This window comes from Patella vulgata, chromosome 9 (assembly GCF_932274485.2).
Source record: "Patella vulgata chromosome 9, xgPatVulg1.2, whole genome shotgun sequence".
Classification (NCBI taxonomy): Eukaryota; Metazoa; Mollusca; class Gastropoda; family Patellidae; genus Patella; species Patella vulgata.
This window is the reverse complement of record NC_065887.2, coordinates 22,060,287-22,077,595: the sequence shown is the minus strand read 5'-3', so window position 1 is coordinate 22,077,595 and position 17,309 is coordinate 22,060,287. Positions and strand designations below refer to the sequence as shown.

The 17,309-nt window shown below is 31.5% G+C and overlaps 1 protein-coding gene across 3 annotated transcripts in view; it reads left to right on the top strand.

Moving 5' to 3' along the window:
- The window catches only part of LOC126832596 (N-acetylneuraminate 9-O-acetyltransferase), a 37,003-nt gene extending 20,256 nt beyond the window's left edge, over positions 1-16,747 (top strand). For 2 of the 3 annotated variants that reach the window (XM_056103251.1, XM_050563441.2), the window contains 8 exons: positions 4,837-4,902; positions 9,278-9,434; positions 10,333-10,412; positions 10,811-10,915; positions 11,150-11,290; positions 11,707-11,784; positions 12,288-12,380; positions 13,669-16,747. In XM_056103251.1, coding sequence (XP_055959226.1) covers positions 4,837-4,902; positions 9,278-9,434; positions 10,333-10,412; positions 10,811-10,915; positions 11,150-11,290; positions 11,707-11,784; positions 12,288-12,380; positions 13,669-13,923 — 975 coding nt within the window. In that variant the 3' untranslated portion in view covers positions 13,924-16,747. The remainder of the gene's footprint in view (positions 1-4,836; positions 4,903-9,277; positions 9,435-10,332; positions 10,413-10,810; positions 10,916-11,149; positions 11,291-11,706; positions 11,785-12,287; positions 12,381-13,668) is intronic. The other variant, XM_050563442.2, reaches the window with a different exon arrangement.
- The last annotated feature ends 562 nt before the right edge of the window (positions 16,748-17,309 follow it).

The window sequence follows — 17,309 nt, the reverse complement described above, 5'->3', positions numbered from 1 at the left end:
GGGTGGAAAATCCCAAGTAACTTTTTTATATTTGAAAAGGGTTGTGCTATTGGGTTCATTGCCATCTCGCCGACTCACTGAGTTTTAGGGGAAAAATTTTGGTCGGTGTTAAGGGGTTGAGTGGCCAAGAACAATAGACTCCAGCTGAAGGATGAAACTAATTAAGCAAATAACTTTGGGAGCATTTATTTTAAAAAAGTTTATAACAACCTTTAACACATAACATAACACATAATTTTAACTTTTTGCACGCATAAAGTGTCCAAGATAGTCCAAAATTCTAACAAATTCATTCTTCCTTGTTCATATGTATGTTTCAAATGTTCAATATTTCTGTTGATATCGGTGTATTTTTTCTTTTTATGTGGTTGTCGCTGGCCACTTGAATACTGCAATAACTGAATTTCAATCGTCTTTTGCCCTTCTTGCAAAAATGCCATTACTTCAAAAATATTATGACGAGCTTTTGTAATTAAAAGTAAAATGTTGGCGATGGTGGCTATATTATCTTCTGTCCATTCATCATTCCGTTTACCGTTTATTTCTTCTTGATAAAGTTGGGTAATCGGAGTTGTCGTAGACTGTACCTTTTCCTTTAAAAACTACATCATTTCTGTAATCTATAAAATAAGATTTATTTTTTAATAATAATGTATAAATAGTAGAATATAAAATTAGAAGCTTACAACAGAAATGAAAAGAAATTGAGAATTGAAGTGCAGTTTTAACGATGCTTTTTATAACACAGTAACATACTTGTATATCGGAATGGGCTGGTGGGTGGTTGTAATCGACGTCTATTCTGCTAACTATATCATTAATGGTAGATGGTGTAGCCCTACATCCCTTGTTTTTTTCACAGCACTGCCATATCACTAAGTCGTTATTCTTTCTCTTATTCAGTCTATACTTACAATCAGCAACACATAGGTATCTGCCACCTTTTACTGTAGGAATAAACTTAGATTGTAACTGTGCATTAGCCATCGTAGAAAGAAATGAATATGAAATGTCTTGGAATGATTTACATATTTTTACTTATTATGAGAAATAATCACAATGAACTGAATTTCGATCACCTGTCAGCTTCATGTTGAACTGTAGCTTATTATTTTATTAATTAATGAGTGAGTTGAATTCTGACAAAAATCAATTTAAGTGAACTATATTAATAATGACTGGTCCCTGCCTCATTAATGCTTTTAATCCGTTTTTAACCCATCAAAGAGTGCCGGGGTCGACTTTTCAAATTCCGTTGAGTCGGCGATATGGGAAGACCCCGTCCCCGTGCTATTGATGTTAGAAACATTACCAATGAATTGCATAATCCATGTTTATATAAGATAATCATACTTATTTATTTACAGAATTTTTATCTGCTCACATTTTATGTTGAAGTATATTGCCCTTTACATCTTTCTCTTGATTTGTCCATCTGTCCATCCATTCACAATTCTTGCCAACACCCAACAGGGCGGAATTTTGGGGATGTCTTTTTTCAACCTTTCTGGAACTTCACTCCTGTTCCCAAGGAGAACACCTTTGGAACTACAGTTAATATTTTGATTTTATTTTCTAAATTAAATATTAAAAGTGAATTAAGCTATCAAAAATTAAATATTGTCCAATATGACAAACAGCTGCTTTAAATAGCCTAGCCTTACTATATTTTGTTTCGCACTGCATGATTTATGCCAGGTAATGTGATATTCTCATGTTTAGATTTTACTTACTGATATAGTCCTATTAAAATAAACAGCTCGCTTCGTTATTTTTTGGTCCATTTTATTTTTGTTAGTTGTGAAACAAAAAAGTTGCAACATGAATAGCTAACTGCAACAGTTTACCATAATTATTGTTATGAAATGTTATATCTGATATATTCAGGACTTCAATTTTTGCATTATAACTGAATTTTCAATACATTCCTGCATATTCATATTGTAGCTTATGTATTAATTTCCAGGTTTGCTTTTCTTCCTGTGTATGCTATATAATGTATACATTTCTTGCATGTTTACTTTTCTTCATTTCCTTGTGACACAGTCAACAATTTGCAACTGATTTTGTTACTTTTTAGGCGCTTGGTTATAAATGAAATATTACACTTAGTGTCCATCGCCTTTCAAAGAAAGCAGAGGACTATTAAAATGGGTCTGTCCATCTGTCTGTCCGTCTGTCCGTCACACTTTTTGGGACACAATAACTCTCCTAATTGAGGTAGAATGTTCAAACTTGGTGGAGATGTTTATTTGGTGAATGTCTTGATGGAGTTCGAAGATGAGCATTTTCTGCTTAGGGTAAGCAGAGATAAGCAATTTGATTGGATGATGCTTTGGGACATGATAACTTTAGGTTCAATTTCATTACATCAATACCTTGACTAAGTTTGATAATGAGGATTTTCTGCTTAGGGTAAGCAGATCAATAAGCAATTTGATTGGTCGAGAGTTTGGAACACAATAACTCGACTTCTAATTGAGGTAGAATGTTTAAACTTGATGTAGATGTTCATTAGGTGACCGAGTTCAATAATTAACATTTCCCACTAAAGCTAAGAAGAGCTCAACAGTTTCATTGGTTGATGCTTTGGGACAAGATAACTTTGATTCTAACTGATAGAGAGTGATGAAACTTAGTGTATACTTTCACTACCGGGTACTTCAAAACCTTGACTGAGTTTGATCGTGAACATTTTATGCTTAGATTAAGTATAGATAATCAGTTTGACTGCTTAATACTTTTTAAAAGATAAATGTGCAATTAATCATTTTATTTTTGGATTTTGGTGGGGGACATCAGCTTCACTGTTGGCTTGTTTATTTCTGAATTGGAGACAAATAGCAGGATGAAAAGAAATGAATTCAGTATTTTGCTTTCCCCAACAAAAAAAAACAAATACACAGAACTTAGGCCTCTTCTGACATATTCCTTAACCACCAAGTTTATCTGCCATAGAGGCCTATATCTAAATACATAACGGTTGAGCTTGCTATGAAGATTTTTTTGAAACTGCTGCAGTGTACTCAGTTTTGTATTAGTAAACAATGTTTGCATGTGTTGATTGGTTTTGTAGGATTTATTTCTCAAATGCAGAAATCTATCTGTAGCTACTAACTGATTTACAGGGCAGTCACTATAACATTTATATATTATTTCCTGCTTCCACAGCATTAAACATATATTATGCTATTGGCAAAAAAATTTAATTACCTATATAAACACTAACTACCCCAGCCAAGTTTGAAAATATATTTTAGAAATTTAATTAAACGGACCGACACAGATCAATAATTGCTCTGGGGGGAATGGGTTTTGATTGGAATAAGGATGCAAAGCAAAACCTACAAATAAGACATGCTATATTTGTAGCATTGACACCAACATATTGTGGTATAAACCAGATATATGTGAATCAAAGAAAGCATCATATAGCAGATTACAGTGGATGCTTACAGAACCGAACCCCAGATCTATTTAATTAATTTGATAGTACAATGTACCTTGTCATTTATTATTTATTACTCAGTGTCTGTATGTAATGTGTCTTGTCTGAGGGTTTTCTTTTTGAGTTTCTGTTTGCTTATGTGTAATGAGGCACTTTTAATTTCAATTTCATTTGATTTAACTAATCAATGATATTGGACAAATTTTTGACATTCTCCAGATAATCACAAAGTCATACAAATGCTTTGGTTGTTTCAAGGTGTTCATTCAATATGTAGCTCTTGGATTTTCCCCTAATTAGGTTAATTTAAGAGTTTTTTTGTAATGTGATATTTGTTAAAAGTAATTATATTTAGTGTTGGTTTAAACAGTTATTTCGAAAATATTGTACAATTTTCTTGATGAGATTGGTAACACCATTCTAATAAAAAAAAACAAAAGAAAAAAAAAATCTTAAATCAAGTGATGATATACATGGAAGAGCAGTACCTGGCCCTCCATTTCATGTACAGCTGTTACTATATTCTTACAAACGGTACATGTAGTTAAGGCTTACAACTGCTCAGTTTAAGTGCCACATTAATTAACCAAAGAATGAGTTGGTGACACCACCAGTACTACCAGATCTTTCAGTATGTTGTCTGCAAGGTGAACATTGCTATTAAATTTGTTTTATTTTCTGTGTTAAAATTAACTGATGGTGTTCTACCCTTTCCGATGGGCAATTGCTAATTTTGGTTCAGCTGATGACATCATGAACATAATCTTTACTTTTGAACAGAGATGTCTAGAAAGTTTTATTCTAGTAGCTGTCATTGTTATCTTTTGTTTAAATATAGAAATCGGTAGCCTTTTCTTTATTAGTTTTAAAAGTACTTATTTTAGGTTTATGAGCACACTTTCGAAAAGGCATGATGTGACATGATAAGCGTACTTTTTTTAAGGGCAGTACATTGTACGTGCGAATTTTAATGTGGCTATATATTGCCATCACTTTGTTGGCAATTCAACTGTTTTTGTTGTTGGATTTGAGATTTGTTTGATAGTTTGGCTAGCTGTAAGGAGAAGTCTTATTATATAGTTTATTGCTTTTTCATAGTGATAACCCTTTTCAACCATAATCAGCATTTTAATTTCTGACCCAACTCAAAGAGACAGTGGCCTTCTAGAACTATTATTTAGCAGTTTGTAATTAAGGATTGTAATGGCTCCAGTCTCCGGTTATGTTCATTATATTTGCATTGCATTATTTTTGTGTTTAAGGCTATCTATACATGTATATGAATTATATTTATAAACCAGCTAACCACAGTAGATAATTCCCCTTTCCCTCATTAATCTTTGTTTTTGTTGCCCTTTTCCTTGCACTATATATTATGATTGTTTCAGCATGGGTGTTGGAAAATATCACATTATTGGCAAAACAGAAATAACAGCTTTCATCGTATGCTTGAAGTAAGTTCTGTATACTTGGTTTCAACTTTTATACAGTAGTACATGTATTACAACTTCATTGATAATTTATCATGGATCTATAGATTAGGGCTAGTCAAAATTAACCGTTTTCACTACATTGGGTTGACAAAAAAAATCATACCACAAATCGAATGATCAGAACTTAACACACTAATAATAAAATCATATTTTTCTCATGTGAACAGCAATTAATAAATTGTCCGTGCATTGAAAATATAGAGAAGGGTCAAAACATTAGTATGGAGCATTCACAAATTGAGAGAATAGCAATCAACTGATACAGAATAGAGTTCTGTCAATAATAGAAGTGTTTTGATTAGAAATGGCCAATAGGACATACCGGTAGTTACTATGGTGCATGCTTAAAGAGTATTTTATTCATAAACAAATGGTATTGAGCAACAGAGCCTGTATTTCCATAGATACAAAAGTATTAGAGGAATATGGTATTGATGGAGGTATATCTCCTAATATGCTTGTATTGACTCTTTTAACAGGATTTAGAAAATTCTAATTCTCAGATAACCAAGTGAAACACTAACACCACCTTGCATGACTTGAATTAACTCATCATTATTGTTTATATCTTTGTGTTACTGCATCAAATATGCAGTATATCTTGCCATACCTTAAAAAGACTAATGCTTGAAACAGTTGAATGAAGAAGAAATAAAAACATTTGGATATGAATAAATTGCTGGATTCTTCTGATGGTGTGTTCTCTTTAAATTTAATATAAATATAAAGAGTTATTTTTACCATCAAATATAAAATAAACTTGTTCACCCATAGTGACATTATGTCATTAATGATCTTTATAGTTTATACAGTATTTGTCTTAGTTTGCACAAAAAACGGAAAAGAACCTTTATAACATTTCTTTTTGTTCTATACTAATAACTATAACTATCAGTATCAGTCACACATGTAGTCTATTCTAACAACAACTACCAGTTATTATTCTGATAACCACAAGTTGTTATTCTAATAACCATCAGTTATATGTAATCTTTAACTCCTGGTTACATGTAATCTATAACTACTGGTTACGTGTAATCTATTCTCACAACTACCACTTACAATAACTACAAGTTACAAGTTATATATAATCTGTTCTAATAACTACCAATTACATGTAATCTATTCTAATAACTACAAGTTATATGTAATCTGTTCTTATAACTACCAATTACATGTAATCTATTCTAATATCTACCACTTGTGTATAGTCTTTTCTAATAACCAACACTTACATGTAATCTATTCTAACTACTACTTCTTGCACATAATTTATTCTAATACGTACAACTTACATGGGACATACTGGTAGTATGTCTATTCTAATACATGTAATCTTTTCTAATAACAACCAGGTACATGTGATCTATTCTAATAACCACCACTTACATTTAGTCTTTTCTAATAACTACCATTTACATGTAATCTTTTCTAATAACAACCAGTTACATGTGATCTATTCTAATAATCACCAGTTACAATGTAATCTTTTCTAATAACTGATTACATCTGATCTATTTTAATAACTACCATTTAATTTACATGTAATACTTTCTAATAACATCTGGTTACATGTGATGTATTCTAATAACCACCACTTACATGTAGTCTATTCTAATAATTACAATTACTTGTAATCTATTCTAATAACAACCAGTTACATGTGATCTATTCTAATAACCACCAGTTACATGTAGTCTTTTCTAATAACTACAACTTGCATGTAATCTTTTCTAATAACTACCACTTACATGTAGTCTATTTTAATCACTACTAGTTACATGTAATCTTTTCTGTTAACTGGTTACATGTGATCTATTCTAATAACTACCATTTACATACATGTATAATCTTTTCTAATAACTACCACTTGCATGTAATCTTTTCTAGTAACTAAATCTAGCTTGTTATCTTTTCTAATAACTACCGATTACGTGTGATCTAAACATACATTATGCAAGAGCTTTCTTTAGGCTCGAAATGTTATCTAAATTATTAGACATTAATTAACTCATTCAGACCTTAATCAACTCTCGATGTCATCGATAGCCTGCGATATTTACTGGATTTAAAGTGGATCTGCTGCTCAACGTTCATTAATGATTAAATCAAAAAATTGGATTATCGAGACTGTTTTTTTTATCGCACCAACAATGATGATCGAGGCTAGGCCTAAAATTCAATCACTAAATTTTTGGTTCAAGGTGGATCAGTTTTCAGCAAATTGCCTTTACATCATCTAGTTTTTAACTATTATAGTGAGAACTGCCAGCTCTTGTCTAATCTGCCATAATGTACATAATGTATCCTTAACTATGTTACATTGAAGTTGAATACCTGTACTTTTTATTTTATTTTATTTTACTTTTTGTTGTCGAGTTATTGTTCTGTTTAGGTCATCTAAAAACAGATTGTATGGTTCTCCACCGGTTAGTTTAAAAGTATATTATTTGGCTAGGTTGGGTTTAGTTTTATTCACCTTCATTCATCCTCAGTTGTTTTTGAAATATTATGATGAAGCTACTATGGTCGTATTTCGTTACAAATTATACATAACGGCTTACTCTGGGCAACTGTAAGTGTAACTGGGAACCATGCAATTTTTTTTTTTTTTTTTTGATGACCTTATTTGCAGTTTAGTTTTGAATAATAAATGTGAATGTTACCAAAGCTACCAACCAAATCACATACTAATGGCATGATCCTTATTATCCTTTCACCCTCTTACTCTTACCTATTCACGGCTGGGTAAAATATCTAACAATTATTTACTCTCCTCCATTCACAAAACCATATTAATACTGTTTGTTTTAGTACATTCCCAGATGATAATACTGCTGGTGGGTGGTGTATGGCTTTGTTTTGTTGCCTGTCAAACTTTTGAATATATTTTTACAATTGACAAACTGAAATTGTATTTCAAAGTTCAATTTCACATATAAAGGTTATGAATTGGAAACATTATTATATTGTTTATAGTATTCTCCTGTAGTTTAAGCTTTGTGATTGTTTTTTGCATGCATATTTGCCTATTTATAACTATTTTTGCTTCTACTTTTTATTAGTTTTCCTATATGGCTTCTTAAAATAGAACTACCTTGTAGATTTTTATTTTTTTGAATACTTATTTTGTTTTGTTATCAATAATCTTATGATCCATGGAGCCCAACTCTGTGGTTATTTTCTATAAAACAAGAAATTAATGGAATTTATAAATGTTTATTTAAGCTGCTGATCGTCATTTGAATACCTTTCAAAGTACAATATTGTGGAAGTTGACTCTCTAAAGCGGCATCAGTCCCAAACTGATGCAAAGATATGATGCATTGTAATTTTCACAATATTCAGCATCCTATAGGATATATGCCAGCACAATCTTCTAGTGTTTGGAAAAAAACTTTTTTTCAAAGATCATGATTTTAAACTGAATCCAAGCTGGGAGATTCTCCATTGTTGACATTGGGTTGTTTTGTTGTTTTTTTAAAAATTGAATGTCTAAAAATTAATATGAGAACATTTAAGTGTGGATTAAGCAGTCTGAAAAATGCACATGTGGGTTGAACATTATGGAAGTAGTAGATTGGTATCAAATAATTACATAAATTGATTGTACTTTAATACTTTATTAACAAACAGAAGTGTGATTGAAATGAGGATGGCTGTGTTGAATCTTGTGTTTCTTAACCTTAAATATCTTGTTTTACATTAATTAGTTTTATGGATTTTTTTATGATTTAACAAGATTATTACTTTAGTTTATAATGTAGCACATTTAATCTTTTATCTACCTACATTTATATGTGGTTGTATATTGTCACATTTATGGTCCACCATTCCCTGTGGATGCTTTACAGGCTATAGTTATCATCTGATTGTCTTCAAATTAATTCGGTGTTTATGTTGAAGAGACAATGAAGTCTATTCATTTTCAATGATGTGGTCCTTGATCACTTCTAAAAATCTTGTGGCTCTAATGGCTAAAGTTGTCATGAATCCTATCAAATTTTGGCAATTTCTAGAAATTACTTAGAGAGTAATTGCGCTTGATCAAGCTGAAAGTCTTTGTGAACACTATTGAGGCTAAAATTATCCAAATGTTACAAACTTTTTGTACTGCTCACACAACTTACCTGCTGTGATTATGTATCTTTATGTACCTGTTTTTATTTGACAAACGCCATATTTGGAAAAGTTAGAATTTTTTTCAGATATTGACTGCATTCACATCAGAATCAAGAAACTGAACAACAAATGCCTCTAATAGTTATAAACAAAGTTTATTATTGAATTTTTTTGAGTAGAATGAAAATAAGATTGTTTTGTTGTTTTATTTAAGGTTTTATTCCGGTTGAATTTGTTAGTGGTATTATTATGTTTTGTTATGAACCGACCATATCAATTCTACTATTTCGTTCCACTTGTTTCATATTGGTTTGTTATTATGTATGTTACAATGGCAATTTGGCCACACCTAACCAAAGCTTCAGCAGAAGGTAAGTCTAGGTTATGATTTTTGGGCAAGAGATAAAATGTTAAGACAGCTACTGGTAATTTACCGAAGTGTGTATTTCCAGGCCAGTTAGGGCACTTGGAACTTTGCATACACTGAATTGTACACACAAAGGTTGGGTATGGGTAGTCAACCCAAGCCGTCCAGAAATGCCCTATATAAATAGATTTTACGTATGAAAATGCCATTCTCAACTTGCTGGAAATAGACAACACCAGTTTACCGAGACAAGGCTATGCACCATCTTAACTGTACATTCAAGAAACTTTGTTAAAAACTTAGATGTCTGTGACTTATTAGCATCACAGACTGTCAATCACTTTATGGACTTCCCATCTTTGATTTATTACGTAGAGTAATTTCATTTGAATTAAACCTATCCAAACATTGATGGCGTGTTCTCTTTAAATTTAATATGAATATAAAGAGTTATTTTTACCATCAAATATAAAAGGAACTTGTTCACCCATAGTGACGTTATGTCATTAATGATCTTTATAGTTCATACATTTCTGCATTGATCTAGCTTAAACTAGAGTAGATCAATTTCATTATACTGAACAAAATTTTATTTGTAAATTCCATTTCGAAACATTCATGTACTTGTTTCTTCAAATGAAGAACTGGACACATGCTAGCTCTTGAAACAACGTTGATGTCTGAAGAGTATTGATGAGAATAAGGGCTTCTTGCATATTTACTTAACTGTGTGGGTTAAGATGAGGGCCAATTCCTTCCCTCCTTTTAGAACTTGCTGTCTTGCAACTTCTGTCTTATAAGTTATTGTGGGTTAAGACTCAGAGATTTATCACCTGGTTGTTTTAACAAATCCCAATCTATTTTTTATAAGTACATGTATATTCTTTTTTTTTCTGTTTCAGCAAATTCCTTTCATTATTTATATATGATCATCAAATTTATCATCTTAATTACCTGTATATCTTTATTTTATTTATCTGAGGTAAGTTCTTGATGATATTAATTGTTTATTGAAGGAACAAGTCATAGTTCTTTTTTTTTTAAATAGAGTTTATTATACATACAATTACACTTGCAATTTCTCAAGTCTGGCATTGTCTTTAAATCTTAAGAAAAGATTGATTTTTCCTTTCTATTCACCCACATTGTAATGTGATTGTCTATTTTGCCTTACTGGTGCTCCAGAGGTCAATTCGATATTCATGTAATTTATATTCAGAGTCATTGCCCATTATCTGTTCTATTAATCTTGTTGTAACTCGGCAAGAGGCTAAAGTTATCTTATGATAAACATATTTTTATGCAGTATTTAGGCGACTCATTTGATAAAGCAACCGATCCTTGACATGTTATGGTATTGGCATGTTGTTTCTTTTTCAGGTGTTCTTTGAGAAAGTATTTTTAACTCGTCCCTTTAAAGCTTTATTTGTCACATCAGATGATTCTATCCATGAATGGAGATTTAGATGGCAGTTAGATAGATATGTAAGTAGATTCATTATTCTTAAATAGCCCTTCAGTGATTGTTATTTCTAGTCTGCCTGGACAGATATTTAAGAAATATGGGCATTCTTTTATTTGAACTCCACAGCATTATCTGCGATTCAGTGATAGGTAAAATTAGTCTGAACAAAAATACATAAACATTCAGTTATTCTTTCATCTGAACTACCCAGCAGAAGTAAAACGTTACATTTATTTGATTGATTGATGTTACAGAGTGTGGTGTACGGTATGTTATTTGCATTTGGTTATCAGATGTTATTGAAGTATAAAATAGTCAGTGATAACCTAACTACAGATTTATTCTCTAAACCTCTGTCATATATTGTAACTGGTACAGGTTTAGTTGGTCTACTGGTAAGTATACTATATTTATAACACAGTGGCATCTTGTTCACTTTGTACAGTCATGGGAATGCTGTATTGTTCAGATTAGTGCAACAAAGCATCATATGTATTATTAAGATCAAATTTCTATTAACTTCTAGAGTTATTGCTTTTGCATCATATGTCCTCATTTAATCACCTTGAAAATTACATACTTAGTCTTGATTTTAGCAAGAAGTAAGCCTATCAGTTTGCAACTATTTCCAATAATTACTTTTTGAATCCTTGGTTAATTATGTTGTCAGTGCTCCAGTAATTATCAATATAATTGTTTTGCATTTAATTTACCATAAGGACCTGAATGCTCGGACGACTTAGCTGTTATTGGCATTGCCAGACAAACTATCTGAATGCTTTTTTTTAAATTATATATTACTATATTTCAGGGGTATACCATATTTGCTTGTTTCTGTAGAAATAAACCAGAGTGTAATGAGTTTCACTCTTATCTAACTTTTATACCTGTAAGTTATTTGAAAATATTTTTTTGTGAATGATAAATATTTTTATATCTAAAGTGATATTAAAAAGTTAGACATTTATAACCCTTCCGGGCATAGAAATTTGTTAAAAACTTATAAATTGATTCATGTCAAGATTTTCAAACCTGAATCCTTGAAGATTTTGACAAAAACATTTGGTTTAAAAAAAAAAAAAAAAATACCGTCACTTGCTAGATATCAAATTCTAGGTCTGCATTGCAGACATTTTGATAGTGGAATAATTGATCAAACCATTTCTCTGGCATAAAGTGGTCAACAGGGCTTACACATTCATTAAGTAAATGTGATCACCTTGAGAGCTGAATGACCTTGAACAAATTTCCTTTGTAATTTCCTCATAAAATGTCTTACCATCTCCATTGTTAGTAGAAATAAGCTGATAATTGAAATGTAAAAAAGATCAATGCTATGTTTTGTAGGAATATAAAAAGGTTTTATTTTAAAGATGAATAATTTTATTTCAGATTGTATCATATATATTTTTACGTAATGTACCTGGTTGGTTAAGAACACGATATAGTTCATTCTTTGCTTGGTTTGGCAGAATTTCTTTAGAAGTAAGTACACAATTTATGTATAATGTCAGAAAATCTCTAGCTGTGAATAATGATTTGTCTTTTGATGCCAGAACCTTTGAAGGGAAGATGTTGCTATGTACAAGTAGACAGAATATGTTGAAGCTCTTTAAAGATACTTTCCCAGAAAAGTATGTATCGGGTGGTTATTTCCAATGAAAGTATGGCAATTTTGTTATATGTGGAAAGTAGAAACATCCAATTTTACTAGAAAAATACTGGATTCCCTGAAAACACCCATGGAGTGCATACAGGGCAAAAATGTAAGGGTTTCCCTAACCGACAACCCGACGATTAGTGATGTCTGCTCGAGTAATGTCATAGGTAGCATACAAAGATTGCCTAATCTCCCAGCGTTAGTGAGTGCTTGATGTATATGTTAATAAACTTGATGGTGCAACAGTTCCTGAGTTAAAAACCATGGAAAAAAACTTGGGCAGTGGATAATCCGAGAATTTATTGGGCTTCGATATTTGTAATAAATAGTCAGCTATGAAAGACAGCATCGTCTTGTATATGCAATGAATTCTCGGCCAGCTTCGCACCCGTTGCTAGGTACCGAGAGAGCTAAGTCACGTGACACAAACATGACCTCTTTTGATCAATTTCTTTATAGCAGTGGTATTCTTTGACGATTAGAATGTTTTGAGAAGGATTTGAAGCAAAATTATGATAAATTAATTAGTTTGAATATGTTTTAGTCCAAATATATCATCAAATCACCCAGTTTGTACGTGGAAATGTATCTTTAAGTCTCCTCACCTCTTTTATCAATGTACCTGTTCAACTAGTTTTGTTGGCTTGACTTTGTCATCTGAAGAAAGTAAATGTGGGCGATTTAAAAACCAATTCAAAAACACCAGCTCACTGCCTGTTAAAATGGCTTAAAATTGCTACAGCTAGCTTAGTCATGCACATTTTATGTGCATAATTAAATATAATCTTTCTGACAGTGGCTGTCACAACAGTAACACTGGTTTTGTTACTCTCCTGACATACAGTGTTTTAAACCAAGTTGCTATATAACTGTCTCAATGACGTATTGAATTATCTAAGAATTGATGGCGTGTTCTCTTTAAATTTAATATAAATATAAAGAGTTATTTTTACCATCAAATATAAAATGAACTTGTTCACCCATAGTGACATTATGTCATTAATGATCTTTATAGTTCATACATTTCTGTATCATGTATCCATCTATATTCATACTCTAAAAAACCATTGTTTGACTGTCATAAAATCTTTCTGAAAATTTTATATTTTTCAGTTATTCATCACCCAGTATCACATATGGTTAGCAGCTGACACACATGGTGTTCTTGTCTTAATACCCAGTTATCCAGTCCTAAATGTTATTATTACTTCTTTCATATTTATTTGCATAAGCCACGAGATTTCAAGAGTGACAGGAGTGTTGGTGAAATATGCTGTGCCGTCAGATTGGAAATCTTTGTTAAGAAACATTATTTTATTTACTGCTATTTTGTTACCAGTGGGTATTGTAAATGGTATGTTTTATTAAATTCTTTGAAAAAGAGTTTCCCCATCAACAAATGTTATGCCAAAAGGGCTTAATGTCGGTCTTTTTGTAGAATGGTGAGATTGAAGAAGAGTTTGTTAAAATCATTGTGATATTTCTCTTTTAGCAGGGTTCTTTTAACACTTTTCCTGTATGTGAAAACTCTCTTTTGCCAAACATTCTAAGTAATGTGAAATATGGCATAATTCTTTGAAGTCGGTTTTCAGATCATATTAACTGACCAAACAAATTGTTTGTTGAAGACATACAAGTTTGTGTTTTGTTGAAGGATTAGAAAAAAAATATATATATTTTCTTTTAACACATCACCGGATACAAAACAATCATTTGGTTGTGAAATTGACAAATACTGAATCCTTAAAGCCACGTTTCATATAATTTTCCAATGGGTTTAGTATAGCGGGTAATGAATCTCTAAAATGGTAGCGATCAAAAACTTCAGCTAAATGTCAGGGTCATTATATCTTTATTCTGAACTTGACAGAAAGTACGTATTTTGTAATGAGAAAAATCAAAACTATGGTAATAGATCAAAGCAGTAATAGAAGTGGTGATGTTGTGGCGATACTTTATAATTATATGTTTTAAAGGAAAATAGAAATATTGTGCCAAAGATAAATTAAAATCTAAATCTAAAACTAAATTAAGAATAATTTAGTATGTGTTGGAACAAGTTTAGATTGTGTTACACTATACATACTATATATATTTATCATAATAAAGAATAATGCAATTTGAAATATACTGTAAATAACTTGGTATATTATATATTATTATTAATACTAATGGATGTTAAACGGAATTAAACCCCATTTCATTACCTCTCGTATATTTCATGTAAGCATGGGTTAACCTATAGGGAAATAGTATTTATGATTGCTGGGAAGTTGCTTCCTACCGTAGAACTTGAAATCATCAAGACTTGTGACAACAAAAAAATAAAAGATTCAACTTCTGATTGAATGAGAAAAGTGTGCATCATGAATATGTCAACATAATGTCAATTACAAATGTTTTTGTTTATGCTAGGTTCTCACTGTCGTGCAATGCGTTACAATAGGAGTGTCCCTATTGAGTCCAAGCACTGATACTTGCAGGTACATTCGGATAAATCAACACGATTGCTATGACTGAACTCAATATATGATAGGATCACCACAATTACTCCTGGATTAAAACCATGATTTCAATCGCAGCATGAATAATGGTTGTGGGAACCTAGCATGAGATATAAATAAGTTTATGGTTGAACTTGAACAGATAACCTAATGCTATACTGGAGGGAACATACCTTAAAAAGAATACCTGCGTTAAGACTTTTAACTTAAGTCAAAGATCCCTTCCAATAAACAGACATTTTGTATTACAAATTCCTATCGTACTGTGTTTATTTCATTGAGTAGAAAATTAAAACAGTGTATAATAGTCAGGTCAAGTTCTTTATATTCTGATGATTATTTGAGATCTTGTTTTGATGTCTCCAGATGGTTTAGTCAGGAAAAAAAATAAAGTGTTTGAGCTTCGTATGCTTTCTCAAAATTTAGAGAGGAGATGCTGATGCTGAACATTTATTCTATATTTATCAAAACTAAACATGTGATTTTTAGCTTTTTTAATTTATTTATCAGTTCCATTTTGTTTGAGCAATGCAACAAAACCAAGCTTAAAGCCTAGTAACATGTTCTTAAGATAATGGTACCTGAGAATGCCTCTCAAACAATTGCTGCATTACATAACTCTGATCATATTATGACAACAGAAGACTTGTGTTACAAAATTTAAATTTGGAAATTTAAAAAAATTTCTTGGAGTGAAGATAAATGCTGATTTAGCAAATTAAATATTTCCTGTGTTGTGTGTAATCCATAGTGGCTCTAACAGTAGGCTGTTGGCTCACTAACAAGAAATTCCTGGGTTCAGTCCAATGGTGGCTGAGAAAGTTTTTCTGGATCTTGGCAGTGGTGCAGGTTAGAGGCCCTGACAAGTAGGACATTAAACACTATTACATTTCACCTCTGTTGTGTGTGGATTTTGTTTTGGATGTGATATACCTCCATGCTGGCAACTGCTATTTAAGTACAAGTTTGGGTTGTGCCATGTAACATGGGTTTTTGAGGCATTCTATATACATGTACAGCAATCTTTAGACTGTAAACCTGTACATATTGTATATACATGTATATTTATATATATATATATATAGAGAGAGAGTAAATATAATTATAATTTCATTTTTGATTATTGACTGTAAATTGTTTCAAATCAGCTTCTTATAATGATAATGGTTGACAGCAATCAAGAGATTTACCTATAGTGTATTATAATTGTATATAATGTGAAGTGCCCGTGTTTTATAGCCATTGAATTTTTACACTTGATTATTTACTGTTTCTGTGTTCTTTTTATCTTTAAATCCTTGCTCAAATGTTGACTACTCAGTCTTGGAAACTTTCTCTGGTTTTATTAAATTCATAAGATCTGCAATGGTAAAATGGTTATGACGCTTGCTTTATGTCATGTTTTCTTCAGGACAATGCCAGCTGAACTATTAGGGCTTTTGTTCCCTTTGACATTGTAATTTTACAATACATTGAAAGGATGATTATTTTAAAATCGTTATTAGATTGTATGGGTAATTAGCAGAATGACATTTAAGTGGGTAATATAAGGGAGAAAGTTTCTGATCTGGTGTTATGATTGTAAACAGCTACTTGTATAAGTGTATTATTTAAGTTAAATAAGATTGATATAAGAATGTTTGTTAAAGTTATCTTTAACTTGAAGAAATTAAAAAAAAATCAATTTACTCATGCCGTTTTCAGTTTTTACCCCTCAACTAAATTTTGTTCATTTGGCATCATCACATGGCCAATTGTTCTACTGTAACATCTGCAGAGCTATCATATAGTTTCGGAAAGACACAAAAGCATTGTCTGTTAGTGGATAACAGCATGATGTATGAATTAGGGGATTAATATACATTAACTTGTATGTGGTCTATTACCTAAAATAATTTCAGTCAGTACCAGAAATCATACAGAAAGTAACTCTTATTGCCAGAACCAGAAAATGTCTGTTTACTCCATGTTGACAAACATGTTCAGTTTGGTCAACATTGATGTTCTTCCTGAAACAATGGTAGCATGTATTATCTGGTCCTTAAACATGTTTCATGTATCTTGTTGTGCAGTCTGAAAAATATTTGGGGTGCGACATCGATTTATCAAATTTTGCATGTCAACTAAGAACACTATAAATTGTGTATCCCATATGAACCACAAAAACAGTGATGTGAAAACATAAGTTTTTCTATTCACACACAAACTAGTGCTAGAAATCGCTCACTAATCAGGTCAGATCCCTCTGTC